General features: G+C 27.1%; 3 protein-coding genes across 4 annotated transcripts; all 3 read right to left on the bottom strand.

Moving 5' to 3' along the window:
* Nucleotides 1-2664: 2664 nt before the first annotated feature.
* On the bottom strand, nucleotides 2665-5313 carry LOC127257860 (E3 ubiquitin-protein ligase APD2-like). Of its 2 annotated transcripts, none has more exons than XM_051284355.1 (5): nucleotides 5006-5313; nucleotides 4750-4888; nucleotides 4581-4656; nucleotides 3069-3348; nucleotides 2665-2917 (listed from the first exon to the last, which is right to left on the bottom strand). In XM_051284355.1, exons 2-5 carry the CDS (start codon nucleotides 4810-4812, stop codon nucleotides 2839-2841), a joined length of 498 nt encoding a protein of 165 aa, XP_051140312.1. In that variant the 5' UTR covers nucleotides 4813-4888; nucleotides 5006-5313; the 3' UTR covers nucleotides 2665-2838. The 2 variants fall into 2 exon arrangements, with proteins under 2 accessions (XP_051140312.1, XP_051140310.1); XM_051284353.1 differs by having other exon boundaries at nucleotides 2667-2917; nucleotides 3069-3369.
* A 2234-nt stretch (nucleotides 5314-7547) lies between these two features.
* On the bottom strand, nucleotides 7548-10186 carry LOC127258354 (E3 ubiquitin-protein ligase APD2-like). Its single transcript, XM_051285160.1, has 6 exons — nucleotides 10168-10186; nucleotides 9778-9855; nucleotides 9556-9639; nucleotides 9236-9314; nucleotides 8233-8542; nucleotides 7548-7918 (listed from the first exon to the last, which is right to left on the bottom strand). The coding sequence occupies exons 3-6, from the start codon at nucleotides 9613-9615 to the stop codon at nucleotides 7840-7842; spliced, it is 528 nt and encodes a 175-aa protein (XP_051141117.1). The 5' UTR covers nucleotides 9616-9639; nucleotides 9778-9855; nucleotides 10168-10186; the 3' UTR covers nucleotides 7548-7839.
* Nucleotides 10187-16958: 6772 nt separating this feature from the next.
* LOC127258251 (uncharacterized) lies at nucleotides 16959-18009 on the bottom strand. The gene is made up of 4 exons (XM_051285030.1): nucleotides 17650-18009; nucleotides 17472-17567; nucleotides 17228-17380; nucleotides 16959-17140 (listed from the first exon to the last, which is right to left on the bottom strand). Exons 1-4 carry the CDS (start codon nucleotides 17890-17892, stop codon nucleotides 17096-17098), a joined length of 537 nt encoding a protein of 178 aa, XP_051140987.1. The 5' UTR covers nucleotides 17893-18009; the 3' UTR covers nucleotides 16959-17095.
* Between the last annotated feature and the right edge of the window lie 293 nt (nucleotides 18010-18302).

Genomic DNA, 18302 nt, shown 5'->3' on the forward strand with positions numbered 1-18302 from the left:
GAATAAAAAATCATCATCCCATCACACACAACGAAAATTTCATGGAATTGGAGTTTTATACAAAATTTTTCAAAATATAAAAGAGTAATATAATTTTTAAAATACAAAAAATTTAAAATCAAATTAGAGTTACAAGCAATTTTACGGTAACATAATTTGAAATTTAAAACAAATATACCAAATTCCCGAAACCCTAACAAATCCAAAACGAAGCAGTTTTTTTATTCCCACTACCACATGACCGGTCGATTTCGATCCGTACACCACAAGGCATGGGCCATGGGGTTTAAAGTTAAAAAGTTACTATTATTATATTTTTTTTATGGTTTTTTTTTTTTTTTTAAAGAACAAATAATTGCTGTTTAAATTTAAAGGTTTTCTTTTTATAGTTCAATTATATTAACATATATGTTTTTTTTTTTTTAATTTTTACGTGCGAGTGCAAGTATTATAATTTCAGTTATATTTAATTTTAATTTAATATAAATTTTATTTTAATCCTATTACTGTTCTTTTATTTTTTATTTTTAAAAAAATATGAACAAATTACATAAATAAATAGTATATATATCTAAAAAATAAAAAATGCAAGTGTATTAAATATATTAGTGATAGACCCAAAATATTAATTACAAAATGGAAATTTATTTGCCGTAAGCCTCATCACAGTGAATTATATATATGTACACATATTAGTTTAGTATTCATCTCCAATTTTAAAAATAATAAATCTTTTAAATAAAAATATAATTATGATATTTTTATTTGCAACATTTTTTATTATTCCTGACATTTATTTATTTATTTATTTATTATTTTGTATATATTTATTTGCAAGTTGTATGTACATAAATTGGTGGTCTGTCCATGTCTCATTAAACCATCTCCAATTTGACATCTATATTTGCTCATTACATATATTTGTTTGAGAGTTTCTAATTCAATTTTATTATTCATTTATTTTTTGTCGCATTTATTTTTTAAAATTCTACATTATATTAAAAATATTACATAAATTCATATTTATCAATTATTATAATTCAGAATTTTACTATTCAAAACGTAAAACTAGTTTTGAGATTTAGTTAAATAGATGTTTTACATTTGCAGCACAAATATTTCAAAATAGTGCTAAAAATAAAAAATAAAATACAATTTACGTGGTTTCGAGAAGCACAAACAATAAAAGGGTACACAAATTAATACTCCCTCTTTCCCACATAATTTGTCCCTATTTTCTATTTTCGTCCGTCCCACATAATTTGTTCATTCTTTTTTTGGAAATATAATTATACACTTTAATTTCATTTTAAATTTTAAATTTTATAATTTTTTTAATTTTAATTAAACTATTTAGTTATCTTAATCTTATTCCACAATTATTTTTATTATACTATAATTATTTTTACTAATACACTTCTTAATTACTTACTAATCACATTTTACCTAAATTTCCGTATCTACAGTAATAAACTCATAATAAATTAGACGGAATGAGTAAGAGATTTTAAACATAGGCCGACCAAATCCATAAATACACAAATAGGGATTCTCCTACACAATTATATCTATGTATGTGATATTGCAACATGTTTAATGTCAAAATAATTGACGACACTTCAACAAAATAAATGAATTTGGAAACAACCAAACAACTTTTAATTTATGTTCAACAATAATTAACCAAACAAATTTCAATAATTAAGAGACAACAACAAAATAATCGGACTTTTCTATATACGTCTTTATTTGAATAGTTATTTCATTTGCTATAAATATGTGGCAAATATAATACTTTGAATATAAAATTGACTTTTGATATAATATAAAAGATAAATATTCCCTCCGTCCAATTGAAAGGTTGTTATTTTTTATTTTTGTCCGTCTCAAAACAAGGTTATCGTTTTCTTGTACTACGTAACTAACATAATAAATATCCTTCCAACTTACACTATATTACACAAATGTCATTACTTTTATATTACACAAATCTAATATGGGTATTTTCGTCTTTTTCACTACAATCTATTATTCCCTCCGTCCACAAAAAAAGTGGTAGTTAAAAGTAGTGTAATGACATTTTTGCCTTTGCTTCTTGGTATAAAAGTAATGATGTGATGTAAAGTATGGGTATTTGTGGAAAAAAGTAAAATATTTAATGAAATGTTTACTTTGTAATTGGACGTCCCAAAATAGAAACATGTATACTTTCTAGCTGGACGGAGGGAGTATAATACTTATATTAAAAAATCTACGTGTAAAAAGTAAACAACAATATTGCACCCAAACGAAAGGAAAGAGTATTTTACTTGATATTTTTAAAGAAAAACATAAATGAATAGTTAAAAATTTGTAGGCTTAATTTCAAGCACATATCAACAAAATATTTTTGTGATTTAATTTATAAATTCCCTCTGCCTTTTTTGTGCTTTAATATTTGGACAAGAGCAAAAAGAGTGTCCACTTAAAGTCCATTACAATAATGGGCTTTTCTATTTTTATTAATCAAATATTGTCACATAGTCCGTTACAAAAATTGACAATCACATATAACAATGAACTAACAATAAATATTAATGCATTTTGTTTTATTTTTTTATTTATTCAGGATGTGTTTTTTTTAGTATTTTTAATTTTTTTTTACGAGAAATTATGTGGATGTATTAGCAAAAATTATTGTGTGAACATATATATATAGATTTCTATTATTTTAAAATGTACAGCCATTTACAAAAATCATGGAAGAATGATGTCTAAGCAAATACAATAACAATGTACAGAATCTACTAAATACTATTATATGCACATATATATCTTTCTTTCGAATTCACACAAATTTCAAAGGATGTATAATTTTCTTACCTTGTCAATAATTCCTCTGCATATTGGGCAGCTCTTGTTCTCCTCTCTTACAATCCTGCAACAACATAAATAATCTTCAAACACTTAGTAGAGTCCAAACATTTAACCGCAAACAAAGTATAGTCCGCGGGCGCGGCTCCAATAAGTTCCCGACCACACCCGAGCCTCATTTAGATCACCTAGTCGATTGCGAGTTTAGAGTTTACCTGTTGGCGCAAGTGTGGCAAGCGACGCAATGACCACAAGGAACGAAGAAGCAGCTCCTTTTTTCGTCGTAGCATATCACGCATATCTTTCCATCGTACAGATCCTCGGAGGATGAGGTGCTGCCGGATTCTAGATCGTTCCAGCTGGTGCCGTAGCTACTGTACACAGCCTCCTCCTTTGGCGGCAATAATCGACTCTGCTCGGTCGCCCCCTCTGCTGCGGCTGCTTCTCCGCTGCCCCCCTCCTCGTCGTAGTTGCACAAGAGTTTCGTGATCAAGGCTATGATCATCAAGAAGATTGCTGAGGTTCGACACAAAAATTAAAGAATGTCATAGCACACAACAAAGACATGTATACATATATATATAACTGTATGTATATATGTAACGAAATTAGAGGAAAATCAAGATGAACACCCTGTAAATATGAGAATTTTGTGAACCAGTTCGACAAACCTAAAAATATAAAATTTTAAGCTCCTCTACAAGTGACACAACAAGAAACATGAAAGATTGGTCCAATTACGCTTACTTTCGGAGTTCTGATGGGATCCGGAGTTGTGCGGGAGCTTTATTTTGTTGCTAAAAGAATGCGCAAGTTATAGTTTGCGAGGGCCACATGTAATGAGAATACAACGAGTGCTATCACATTTGCAACAAAGAATCTACTGCATACTTACATTCGATATCTCTGTGCTATTTACATTTAACAAATAAACCAAGTGGCAGATTTAAGAGTGTGTTTTGGAATTGAAATTCGAGGATGTCTCACCGAGGGTATGTTGTTATAACTTCTAAATTCTCTATGTAGAATTCGACTGTAATTACTTTACAGGATAGGTTCCATTCACTCCCTGGTTCTTTTAAACAACAAACAGATTTGTGATGCAGTGTTTAAAATGAAAATTGTATGTTTTGAAATAAAAAGTAAATTTCAAATGCGAAAGAGTGTTTGGCATGATATTTTTTTTCGGGTGAGAAATTATTTCTATGTAGGTTGCTTGGTACAAAAACAACATAAAACCAACAACCAAACACATCCAAAATATTTAGGCAGGTAAAAATTTTGAAATCCTTCTACCTCTTCAGGGCTTTAAGGGGCAGAATAAAAATCACCTAAATTGATTAAATATATCATGAACAACAATAATGCCATTTTAAACTCAAGATATTTTTCGATGGGCATCGCTTGTCGTGGTTTTTGCAAATTATATGAAAAGGACATTGACATACTACCCATACAGCCATACTGCCCCAGCATCTACCCCAGTAACCCCACCACAACCAATTATTGTTGTTCGAGGATTTTGAACATATTTGGATAGAACAAGAATAAGATCGATATTAGAAAGGCAATAGATCAAACAGGTTGAGCTAAATACACATAGAAACATAACACGTATTTTCATCGATGCAATCATGATGAAGCCAGCAATGCTTCAAGACAACAGTAGCGATCATTACGGTTTTTCTAATCATGATATCGAATGGATGATTCGGTAATTAACTTACCAGTGAGCGCAGCATAAAAAGCCAAATGCATTGCGTAGTCGAGAATAGGATGGGTTTCTCCAGAAAGTTCATCCTCCTGCGGTACAAAAATAGCACAGAATCTTCAGAAAGTTTTGCCGAATTATATCCAAATAATTGAAGTGAATGATGAGGAATGTCCTTCTTATACTTTCTGAAGTGCGAAAGCGCCAGAAAAATGATCGAATTCGCTACGACTTTCAGGAACATTCATTATTAGTGATCCTTTTCCCCCTCCCCCCTCACGATTTCCTGTCGCCCTACCTTATCCAATTACTCCTGACTAATTCCTGACAACAACAACAACAAACATCGAAGTCGTTTTCATGGATAATTAATTAACCTAAATTACGCGATGAACTCGAAGCAATTTCAAAAACTAAAAACACGCAACTGATTTTCCTTACCCGATTTCCATCGCCTGCTCTCAAATTCACGCCTGGGATGTCCAGCTTCGATTAATCGATGACAATTTCCAGAAACGGTATGCCGAGTCCACAATTACAAACCTGTACATACACACATACATATAATATACATATCACCGAAGAGCAAATACAAAAACAAACATGCTCTCCGCCAACAGGAAACGATTAAGCTGAAACTTTCTGCAGGAAAGGCAGATTCGATGTGAAGCTTCAAGAGATTGAAGTAGAAATGATGGATTTGGACTTGTAGTTGTGACCGCAGGTGAAAGTGAAACTGATGGGAAAAAGTGCAGGGACGCTACTGATATTTTTCAGATATTTTTTATTCGCCGTATAAATGAAATGACTATTCTATCCTTGACCGTGTGATCCAATAAGAATCAGACACGTAGCCTCAGTTGAATACAGATGTCCTTTTCTGTCATTATCCCGGATCTACCCTTAGCTTCTTTTCCGTTCACGATTGAAATAAAATTATCTAGTAATAAAATAATTACTCCTTTCTTATCCTATAAAATAATGTAAAAAAGGTGGATTAAAAGAAACTTATGATAAAAAAAAATAAAAATAAAAAACTGGTATTTTTCTTTTAAAATTTAAATAAATTCGGATGACAACTAAAAAATAAAATTAAAAATAAACAAAAAATATTTTATGTTAAAAAATATTAATGTGTTTGTTATTTTAAATTAAAATTAAAATTATTTTTTGATATAATTTTTAAGAAAAATACAAAATTAGTTTTCTCACAATATTTGATAGTACCATTATATAAACAAAAATTTAAATTACTTCATTTCAAATTAATATTAAACCCCAATCAAATAAATATTATTATTTATAAAAATATTTCAAATTTAAACTTGAATTTTTATTTGGAATTTGAGTTTTAAAGAATAAAAGTTTGAATTTAAAAATTATTTAATTTAATATAGATAAATGCTCGTGTACTTAATATTTTGATCGCAAATTTAATTTAATTTTGATGTAAATTTATTAAAATAAACATTTAATTTATTTTATTTTTTAAAATAAAAAACATGTGATTTGATCATTAGTAACAAATCTCTAAACAATTACCATCTAAGTATCTTCTAAAATATATTTAAAGGAAGCATTTGTTTTAAAATTATTTTCTAATTTTGAGTTTGAAAAAAAAAATAAAAAATTGAGTTGTAAATATATTTTTACATAATATTTTTAGAGATACATATCCAATTAGTATGAAATGAAAAGTCTATAAATTACCAATTTTGATGAATAATTGAAAATATATTATTTACTTTCAAACCAAAATTATTCTTTTACCATTTTTATATGTGATACTCGATAGTATTCATTTTTTATTATAGTAAAAACAATCACATTAATACCAGAATATTTTTAAATTTGAGCTAAAGTACAAATATAGTATTACCTATATAATTAATTTATACATAAAAAATATACTAAACTTATTTTACACATTTTTTGTTAGTCAATAAAATATTACTCCCTCCGTCCCAAAAGTAAATATCCATTTATTTTTTGTACGTAATTTTATAAATATTAGTATTATATTAGGATATAGTAGGAATAAAATAGAAATGACTAAAATAACCTTATTAGTATATGTGATATAAATGTAATGATATTTGTGTAATATATTGTAAGTTGTAAAGTTATTTGTAATGTTAGACATATAGTACAGTTACTAAAAAAAAGAAATAGATACTTTGTTATGGGACGGACTAAAATGGAAAAATGGATACTTTGTTATGGGACGGACTAAAATGGAAAAATGGATACTTTGTTATGGGATAGAAGAAGTATTATTATTTATTAATCTATTACCAAAACTCAAAAGGTACTTTGGATCGAGATTGGGGAAGTATATAACTTATTGTATAAATTTGAAGATATTTTTTTTCTTTAACAGTTAATTGAATGTAATATTTGATGATAGATAATAGAATATATATATATATATATATATTTAAAGTAAATGCAGCTAAAATTTATGATTTTCACCATGTCAAACACAAACTCATTATGGATTCAAAGAAATAGTTTTTTACTACGAAGCTAAACTTTATTTTATTCAATTAAACTTTTAATATATTTGTAATCAATTTTTGTTACTATTTATATATATATTACAAAAATCAATATTTAATAAAAATAGTAACAAGCCAAACTATTCTAAGAGCTTGCCAATACATCCACAAACAAATCATGATCAATAGCTATATAATTATTTTATTTACTTTATATAATATGTTTTTTTATGCCCCTAAGGTAACGTACCTTGAATATACAATAAATATCCAATTAAAATTACAAATTATATTAACCACCATTCTCAATTATATATGAATTCAGGACTCAAAACCCACAACTGTGTTTGCATAAATCAAAGACCTTTACAGTGACAAAAGCAAAATAATTCGACAATTATGGATATTGAACATATATAGTTGTCGAGTGTAACAAAACAATAATTCAATAAACTATAATATATGTGTATGGATATATAATAGATTGGTGGGGTTTGCTGCAAAATTGAATTTACCTAACTTAAATTATTAATAATATTAATTTTATATACATTTATAATTTTGTACTAATTTTACTAAATCTATCCAACCAACAGTCTCAAGTCTTGCAAACAATTTTTTAATCTAAGCCTGCAGCAAAAATTGCTCCCAATCCAATCTGTTGTCATCTCTACAAACTGTTACACTAAATAACAGCTCCGGAATTAAAATAATAAAAATAAACCCTATGTACAAGAAAATTCCCAAATTATTGGATTAAAAAATAAATAAATAAAATTACAAAATGTGCAGCCTGGTAACATTGTTGATAACTGTCCTGCATATGGGACAGCTCTTGTTTTCGTCAGTCACAATCCTAAGTAACACCAAAATAAATAAATTAAATTAATCCATCATTCATAATCCATGTATGTTATGGATGTAATATTTTGTAAATAAATAAAAAAAAAAAACAGTATTTTATAATGAAAAATAATTGTACAAATAAATAATACATTGAAAAAAAACCCTCCTAATAAACCATACTTTTTCTTTTTGCTATAAACCTTTTCATAATACTGTCATTTTACTTAACTTTATAAGACTTTAAATCTAAGTATATACGAAAATAAGCAAATGAGGTAGTGACGAATTTATGTGAAGAGGGGGAGGGCGGGGCAAGGTACGTACCTGTGGGCACATGAGTGGCACGTGATGCAGTGACCGCAGGGAATAAAAAAGCAGCTCCGTTGGTCGTCGTAGCATATTACACAAATCTTAGCGTCGTACAAGTCGTCGTCCGATGACGTAATTGAAGACGTACTGCCACCGCCGGATTCTAAATCCCCGCCGCCGCCGGCGCTGCCGTACCAGCTGTACTCAATTTCTTCTTTTGCTGCAGGCAGTAATGCTGTCTGCTCCGTCGTTGCTGTCGGATCGCCGTCGTCGTCTATGTCCCTCATAAGCTTCACGATCAGGAGGATGATCATTGCGAATATAACTGAAGAACAGTAACAATTTTAATTTGAATAAATAATATATTAATATTCAGTAAAATAAAAAATAAAAAATAAATTAATATTCAGTAATTAATTAAATCGATGCGTTCCTGTCCGATTCAACTGTATAAAAATAACTAAAATTGACCGTTAACGCCGTTATGTACCCGTCAATTAGGTAAGGTCGAATTGCAAGACGCCCGTCTTGCTCAATGTTTGGTAACCGTTTACTAAAACAAGGTTAGTTTGGTAATTCTACATCAAATTTACCTTTTATTTCAAATTTGCTATTCTACTTTTGGTTTTTCAAATTTGCACGCAAAACTTTATCCATACGCATTTGAACGTAGATTCAAAGATATACTTAAAAATAATAGTAAAAATTAAAATATAATATTTAATACTTCAATACTTTTATATAATTTTTTTAAAAAAAATTAATTATAATTCCAATCCCAAACTCAACATCCTAAAAAACACAGATGATCATGTCAATGTCGAGTCCCTAAAACAATGATGCCTTGAAGACGAAGATATGTAATATAGCCACCAAAGTCCTCAAAGCAATATTCTAACAATCATAGCAGTTAAAGTGTGTCTAAGCGAGAACCACATCGTACTGTAGACCACATGTGTCGTGTGTGAGTGAAGTATACGCTTGCAAGCAAAGCAACGAATAACGACGCAAGCATTACCAATTATTGCCACATAGAAGATCGCGCAGATTGTAGCATCAACAGAGTGGCGTGTTCCTCCTCCCCAGTCTTCTACATCCTGCACGATTATTACATCATCGGTTTCCATCAGGTTTGTTCGAATTAAGACAGTTTAGACTTTAGATGTAGGATTGTTTATTACGTAAAACATCCTTAATTCAGAGCAGAGTAGCTAATGAGGAGCAGATTCGCTTAATTTTTTGTTTAAGAGCAGAATTGAAACAACGAATTTATTGTTCGATTTGGACAGAAAAAATCTACCGGAAAATGAATAAAGTCTTAAAAACTATGCTGTTTACATTCGAAGATGTGCTCGGAAACAGGCTGTCTCCGCCCTGCCTTCCTGTCGGAACGGCCATTACTTCAACTCCGATGAATCAAATCTACCAAATCCAAAAACGAAAATAAAAATCAGATCGTAATAATCTAGGTCTTAACATAAATATTACCGCCTACGGATCAACCGAAATATATGATTAAGCACAAAATCTGAAATCAAATTCAGACAAATTTCCGCTTACCTTGTTGTCCTCACGAAATTCAACCAGTCAAATGGCGAAACTCAGAAAACCTCCGGTGAAGTAATCTGTAGTCCTTCGCTGTCCGGAGAAATGAAGTTAGTTGTTAGAAGAAGACGAGAGGGCTTTATATTATATGCATATATGTATACTGTATCTCAACAAATGGATTGAACAAAGCCTTCAGGGAAATATTGCAATAACTAAATTTGTAAGATAGTATAATTCAATAATTTTATTCTTATCTTTTTATTTAAATAATTTTTAAAATTCTGTTTTTTAGTACATATTAAATTAAAATAGAATAACAACAAATTTGGAGCGTAAAATAATAATAATAATAATAATAATAATAATAAAATAAATAAATAAGTTAGGAGATGCTAAGGTCACCAAAAGCAGAGTAAAATGTTCTGTTTCGAGATTCATAACGTGACCACTGCAACTTTATTTGCTTGCGTGCCTATTAAGTTCAAATTAAACTTAAAATATATTTCTATATATAGACTTTTAGAAATTTTAATATTATTTATTAATGTTATTTTAAAAAAATATATATAATATTATATGCCTATTTTCTATTGTATAAAATATTATAGCCCAAATTTAATTTTTTAATATTTCTAACTTTTTCAAAACACTAGGCCATGTTTAGATAGAATTTTTTTTTTTAGTATTTAAAATTTTGATATTTAATGTAATATTTTATAAAATAAAAAAAAATATTGATAAATAATACAAACCAAATACAAAAAATTCCAAAAAATATGTATGTAAACGGTGGCCAACAATGCCAAATGCATCTATTTAAATCTTATTTCATTAATAAGTACAAAGTGACTGTTTTCGTTTGAATTTGGAAGTATATGAATTTAAAATCTTTTAGATAACAAAAAGTATATGAATATATTTATATTATTATATATATCAAAATAAAATTTAAAAAATAAAATTTATATATATTATAGCGAAGCCAGAGTGTAGTCTGAATAATTAATGCTGACTAAGCATCATACGTGTCATGTTTTTTCTGTCGTGTTATTTGGGTAGCTTATTTCCTTGTTATAATAAAATGCTTAAATAAATAAACAACAATAAAGTCAATTATTGTCTAACAATAAAGGGTGTTTTAGTAAATTACATTTTATGATGATGTGTGTTTCGGCATATTTTTTTAAATTTATTTTGTTAATACATTATTTTTTTTTTAAGAAACAATATTCATTATCAATTATATAATGTAAAAATTAAACGGATTACTTTATTTAAATCAGTCTAATGATTTTTATTTTTTTTTAATTAAGCGGTCTAAAAAATATTTAAAAACAATAATATTACGTAAAATTGACTTTCCACGAACAAATGGGAGATACATGTATATATTTTTAAATACGGTCTGACTTTTTTTTTAGTCTAAATACATATAGAAGATGCCTCATAATTTTTTATTTATACAAAAATTTGAAATGTGAGGATGATTAAATATTGACCGTTGGATTGAAATGATGATCACGGATTATTAGGGCAAAAGCAATGAACCCAACCTAATTAATGACCATCCCAAATTAATCATTAAAAAGATGTATTTTTAAATAGTTGACTTATGTTGGACGAAATACAAAGGAATTAAAATAATAATTATAGTACTCCAACAAATATTTATTTTTCTATTTTAGTCTGTCCCATGACAAAGTATTCATTTTTTTTAGTAATTGTACTATCTACCTAACATTACAAATACCCTTACAACTTACAATATATTACACAAATGTCATTACCTTTATATCATACATACTAATAAGGTTATTTTAGTCATTTCTACTTTATTCATACTATATCCCAATATAATACTAATATTTCTAAAACTACGTGCAAAAAGCAAATTGATATTTAGTTTCAGGACGGAGGGAATAATACAAATTAACTGAGAATATATGATACTAATCTATAAAATATATTTCTCCTAAATTCTCGTATTTAATTTTTCGAGACTTATATTCTTGATAATTCTTTAATTTTTTTTTATTTATTTATAATTTTGATGAATAAATTATTCAACACTCTTAAAAACAAACCCACAATAATAACATTGAAACATATTCAAATAAATTATGATGGCCATATGCATACATATATATGTTCTAGTACTTTTATTTTATTTGACAATAATTAATAGTTACATTTTATTTAATTCTATAATATAATTAAATATGATGTAAACCAACAACCCAATAATCTTGTGTTGGTGCCATAACTGGTGGATGGAACAATGAGACTGACATAACTATATACAATTATTTTAATTTGGACAATTTTTTTGTTGTTACAATTATGTATTTTAATCAATTTGCACAAATATTCCGACAATAATTAGGGCCTCTTTGACTGTTATAAATCAGATATGGATTAGGATGGTAATATAAAAATTGATTCTGAACAATGGTAAAATTATACAATATTAATTGAAAACACATATCACATTCCACATTAAAATATCACAGTATAAAATATAGGTAAATTATATAAAAATCACATTATATTTTAATATATTTAATGTGCAAAATATTTTTTGTTTCATTTTTATTGTGTAAATTTTTACTTTAAATTAAATTATGCATAAAAAATAAATAAATTGATGTCTTATTGTAAATAGGCATTTTAAGTATACAAGGACATTAATACCCAGATCCAAATGCCACTCATTTTTTCAGACATTAATTATGTCATTTATTGTATGTTGTACCATTTTAACCATTCCACAACTTCCATTTCCTTGTTCTACAAACTCCGTCCCATATCTATATATCTATTTATTTTTTACATAAAATTTTAAAAATATTAGTTTTATATTGAGATAAAGTAAAAATAAAGGTAAAAAAACTAAATTAATCCTATTAGTATTGTATGATATAAAAGTAATGACATTTGTGTAATTATATATATATATAACAACTCAAAAGATAAAACTGATTTTTTTATATATATATAGATATACAATCCGTTCAGCATCATTCATCTGTTGGTGCCAAGAAACATGTGAAGGAAGTGTAATTTTTTTTTTTTTTCTTATCCACAAGGCAAGGGTGTGTTCTTAGGCAACAGAAACTTTATTTATTTTATCGGAGAAGATTGCCATCCGGAGAAGAAAATTTCTTCAAGCAAGTTTTATAGGGTGTTCTTCTTTTTTTTTATTCGGGCAAGTTAAGTTTTACAGGTGTCCTCATTTTATTTCTTCAGGCAAGTTTTACGGTGTGTTCTCCTAGGCAAGTTTATTTAGGACTTTTTTTTCTTCAGGCAAGTTTTACAAGTGTCCTTCTTTTATTTCTTCAGGCAAGTTTTACAACGTGTTCTCCTTTTATTTCTTCAGGCAAATTTTTACAACGTTTTGTCTTTTTTTTTTTTTTTTTCAGGCAACGCAAGGGTGTTATTTTTCGGGCAACATAAACTTTTTTTTTTATTAGAGAAGATTGCCATTCGGATAAGAAAATTTCTTCAGGGTGTTTTTTTTTTTTTTTTTTCAAATTTTACAGGGTGTTCTTCATTTATTTTTTCAGGCAAGTTTTACAAAAATTCTTCAGGCAAGCTTTACAGGGTGTGCAAGGTTTTTTTTCCTTCACGAGAGGGTGTTGTTCTTTGAAACTTTTACTTCTTCAAGTTGTTATATTTTATTATTATTTGATTCATATTCATTTTTATTAATTAATTTTTTTTTTGAACTTTTATATAATTTTTGAGCCATTTTGACAAAAATTTTCTACTACGAGCATAAGTCCGTCTTCTTGAAGTAAGTTTTTAAATTTACATGTTGTTCTTTTACAATCCACTGTAGGAATTTTTTTTAAAAATATTTTATCTATATTTAATATAATAAGTTATCCAATTTTGTAATAAATATTTTTTTTATTGATAATATTGAATTATTTTGCTATTCTTCTTTATTAATATTGAAATTGAAAATTTGAATTTATTTATAGTTATTTTTTTTATTTTATATTTAATTTCTTCATAAAGAAATGAATGTTAAAGAAGGAAAAAAAATCAGAAATTGATCATAATTTGTATTAAGTTATATGTTATTTTTATTATTTTTTTCATTTTTTTAATTTTGTTTTATTGTTTTAACTCTTTATCAATAAATGAGGTGGTTTTACGATTTTCTCAAAATTTGGTTTTAAATAGTTTTTTAACTGAGTGTTAATGAGAAAATTAATTTTTACCGCAATTTCCTAAAATTTTCATTTTATTTTTCACTATTTTCTTATTTTCTTTTCATATTCTCTCAATTTTTTACAATTGTTCTGATACTTTTTTATTGATTATAGTTTTTTTTGTTATTCTTTAAATTGTTTATTTTGATGTGGCGCAGAGTAAGAATTATAATTTTTTTTCACTTTGAAATTGAAATTTCGAATTTACTTATGGTTATTTTTTTATTTTGTATTTAATTTCTTTAGAAAGAGATGAATGTTAAAGAGGAAAAAAAAAATCAGAAATTGATCATAATTTGTATTAAGTTATATGTTATTTTTATTATTTTTTTTTCATCACATAGAGTTACAATACTATAATTAAGTTATTTGGGGAATTGATTTTATTTGTTAAGTTGTAAACACATCCAAATATATGAATAATAAATTTATTTTCATAATCAATCAAATTCTAAACACATCCAAATATATGTATAATTTTTATATATTTTTTAATTGATTTTGTTCATAATAAATTAAATTGTTATCTTAACATTAAATCATTTTAGTTATATTGCATGTTTTATTCCAAATTTTAATATTAAATTATTTTGGTTATATTGCATGTTTTATCCAAATTTTAATATTAAATTATTTTGGTTATATTGCATATTTTACTAATTTTTTAAATAATTATATAAACACATATATATATGTTTGAAAAAAAACATAGACTTAAGTTATAAATTTATTCTAGAATTACAATGTATATATTGATAAATAATTTTTATTTGTAATTACGATTATAAAGAAAATATAAAAAGTAATACTATTATATTATAATTTTATATTCAATTAAGAAATAAAAATAAAATGCTACAAAATTTAATATTTATGGAGATAGTATAATTCATTGATAGTATTTTATTTTTTTATATTGATTAAAATAAAATATATATATATAATATAAAGAAATTACTATTAAATAAAAAATATATGATTATAATTTTTTTCGTTGATCTCACCGTGCGTAGCACGGGTATTCCGCTAGTATATTGTAAATTGAAAGGGTATTTGTAATATTAGGTAGATAGTACAATTACTAAAAAAGAAATAGATATTTTGTTATAGACAAATCAAAATAAAAAAATGGATAGATTCTTAAATGACAAAGAGAGTAATAAATAATCTCATAAGGTTGTTAATAGTTACAAGGCTATTAAATGGCCTGATGGTGTAAAAATTGGACACGATCATGGGTTCAAACCTTACTTGTCTATCAGCCTAATTTGCATGGTATTAGGTTCGATCGGACATAAAAAAAAAAAATAAATAAATAAATCTAATAAGTAAGGATATATTCTAAGAAAAATTGATACTCCCAATATTTTTTTCCATTTTCATTCTATTTCACATCATTTATATATTTTTTTTAAAAAAATAATTATATTTTAATTACATTTTAAATTTTATAATTTATAATTTTAACGCTATTTAGAAGTATAGAACTCTTTTTCCAATTTGTAGCTACCTAGAAAATATTCCAAATTGGTAAAATTAAACAAAGCAGGTTATGCATGGAAACGTAACTTCAAGAAACATTACTGCAGAATTCAGAGAGTAAAAGGTTTGCATTACTCTTTAAGGTCTTACTCTTTAAGGTCATCTCCAATAATCCATTCCATTTTTACAGTTGCTATAGTAAAAATGCGTTAATTTTATTCCAATCATAAAATTTAATTTTTACTCTAAAAAATATATTCCCAATATATTCCTCTTTTATATTATTTTATATAACTTTTCATATTTATAAATTATATCCCAACTTTAATTTATTTTGACATTAGATTCATACACATATAATTTATAAATTATTTAAAAATTACATATATAAAAATTAACATTTAAAAAATAAAATTATATATTACTTTCCAAAAACTAAAATTATATCACTTTTAAAAAATAAAAGTATACATTATTTTTTAAAAAAAATAAAATTATATACAACTTTTTAAAATATAAAATTATATATCATGTACTAAAAAATTAAAATTATATAATACACAAAAAAAATACCAAAAATATAAAAAACACCATAAAAATTCCACTCAAAAAATAAAATGGAGTAACAGTATTACTAAAAAAAAAATGGGGGAATTTGGTTGGGGGGGGGGGGTGTTGGAGCCCAATTTAGCAAGTAATTGAGCACCAATTCAAATAAGAGATTCAAGTTTGTTCTTTCACAATTTTCACTAATATATTTTTCATAAAAATTAATATATTATATACATTTATTATTTTTATATTACTTGTATAATTTTTTATATCTTAAATAAAAAATAAATTTTTTTAAACAATCTCGCTAAACTAACACATAAATTGATCACATACAAACGAGTGAAACAAAAAGTTACAAAGGAAGCGGATCCGATATGACTGGATCGGATCAATAATTTTTAAGTTACAACATATCCAATTAGGGAACAGTAATGGGCTGGATTCATTTGTAGGATATTTAATTAATTTTTATTAATGATGAATAAATATTTATTTATATAATATGAAATTTTATTCGGCAACATATTTTTTATTGAAATATAATATTTAAAATATTTTAATTTTTAACTATATATATTTTATCATAAATAAAATATTAATTAAATAAATTATTCTTAATCTAAATTTAACTTAAATCCCAACATGTAACCAAAGCACAGTACATTAACAATATGCTAACATATGTAATAAAAAAAAAAAAATACTAATAAATGCTTACAACATATATTATACACAATATATAAGCATATACTGTGCTATATTCTAACAAAACATATATCCTGTAATAAATATTTTATGGCAATGTAATGCTGTACAGTTTTTCTTATTTTTTTATTTTTTTTTATAACAGGAGAATTCGTATAATAGCAGTTATCCAACTGGTAAAAATAAAAAAATTGTATCCATTAGAAAAAAAAAAAAAAAAAAAAAGGTTCAATCTTTGCCAAATCGATTATTATTTTGCCTATAAACACTGAAATCACAATCATCACCGCCATCTGTTCAATGATGCAGAATTTTCTCACACACAGAGAAAGAAGAAGAGAGTATGAAGGGACGGGCACATCGATCTTCACTCAAGAAATTTCACTCCTATCAGGCTTAGAGGAGAGGAATTCAACCTAATTAGGAACCAAAACTAGCGTAATTAACATCTGATGCGACGCTTACTTCAGAATAAAAAAGGATTGGCTAATTTCTTAGCGTACCTGATGATCTTCAAGTTTTGGTGTCCAGTCATTGGTTGCTGGATTGCTCTTGAACGCCATTTCTGTTTGTTTTCCATGGAAACCGTTTACTTGGAGTTCATATCCATTGACGGCGTTGCGATCCATCCCTGCCTTTATGAATCCACTTCCGGTCTGATAAACAACCAAAGCAATGAGAATTGTCAAACATTTTAACAAACAGAGTCCTGCGCTGAGTAAAAACTGATTAATTAGCAGTCTCAACTGTATGATGCTGTTTGTCAATGGAATCCAGTGCTTTGTAGTATTCAGTCTCCACAAACTCCTCCGCCTCCGACGGATTAGTTTCAGGAAATACCGCCTGATCAAAACCAGACACTAAATAAAGCATAAAAATCACAAAAATATTACTCACGAAGGAACGCGAATAGATCGAATCGAACTTGCGATTGATTTCGAAGAGATCGGAGCTTGTCGAGCTCGGGGACGGGAACTTCTACATCTGGAGCTGAAACTGCGTCCGAGAAAGCACCAGGCTCGCTCCGATCAGGCTTGATTGGGCGTTTTGGGGCGAGAGACTCGAACTGCGCTCGGACCTCGTTATAGATTCGAATCTGCTGTGCTTCATCCAATACGTCGTCGCTTCGGCCAGGCTTCGCCACCACCGTCCGCTGCCCTGCGCTCATCTTTCCGGCTCGAATACAACAAATACGCCGACGAGCTTATGAGAGAGGTAAAAGCTTCGCGAATGTTCTTAGGCGGTGCAATGAAACCAGGGGCGGTAGGCGGAAAACCGGCGAAGATTTTAAAAAGGAAAATTGTCGATTTTCCGATTTATGGTAAATCATAATAATTAATTTTGATATTGATTTTTTCTTTTCCATTATTAATTATGATCATATAAAAATTGAAATTAATTAATTTTGTTTATGATAATTGATACCGACAGAACACGGACATAGCCCTATTAAGTACTTCCTCCGCTGTTAATTTGTCACGTTTAAGTTAGTCTTGGAATTTTAGTTATAAGTAATTAATAAATTTATTAATAAAATTAATTATAATTTATAAATTAAAATTAATATAATTAAATAAT

The sequence above is a fragment of the Andrographis paniculata genome, unplaced genomic scaffold (genome assembly GCF_009805555.1).
Source record: "Andrographis paniculata isolate CXL003 unplaced genomic scaffold, ASM980555v1 Contig59END, whole genome shotgun sequence".
NCBI lineage: Eukaryota > Viridiplantae > Streptophyta > Magnoliopsida > Lamiales > Acanthaceae > Andrographis > Andrographis paniculata.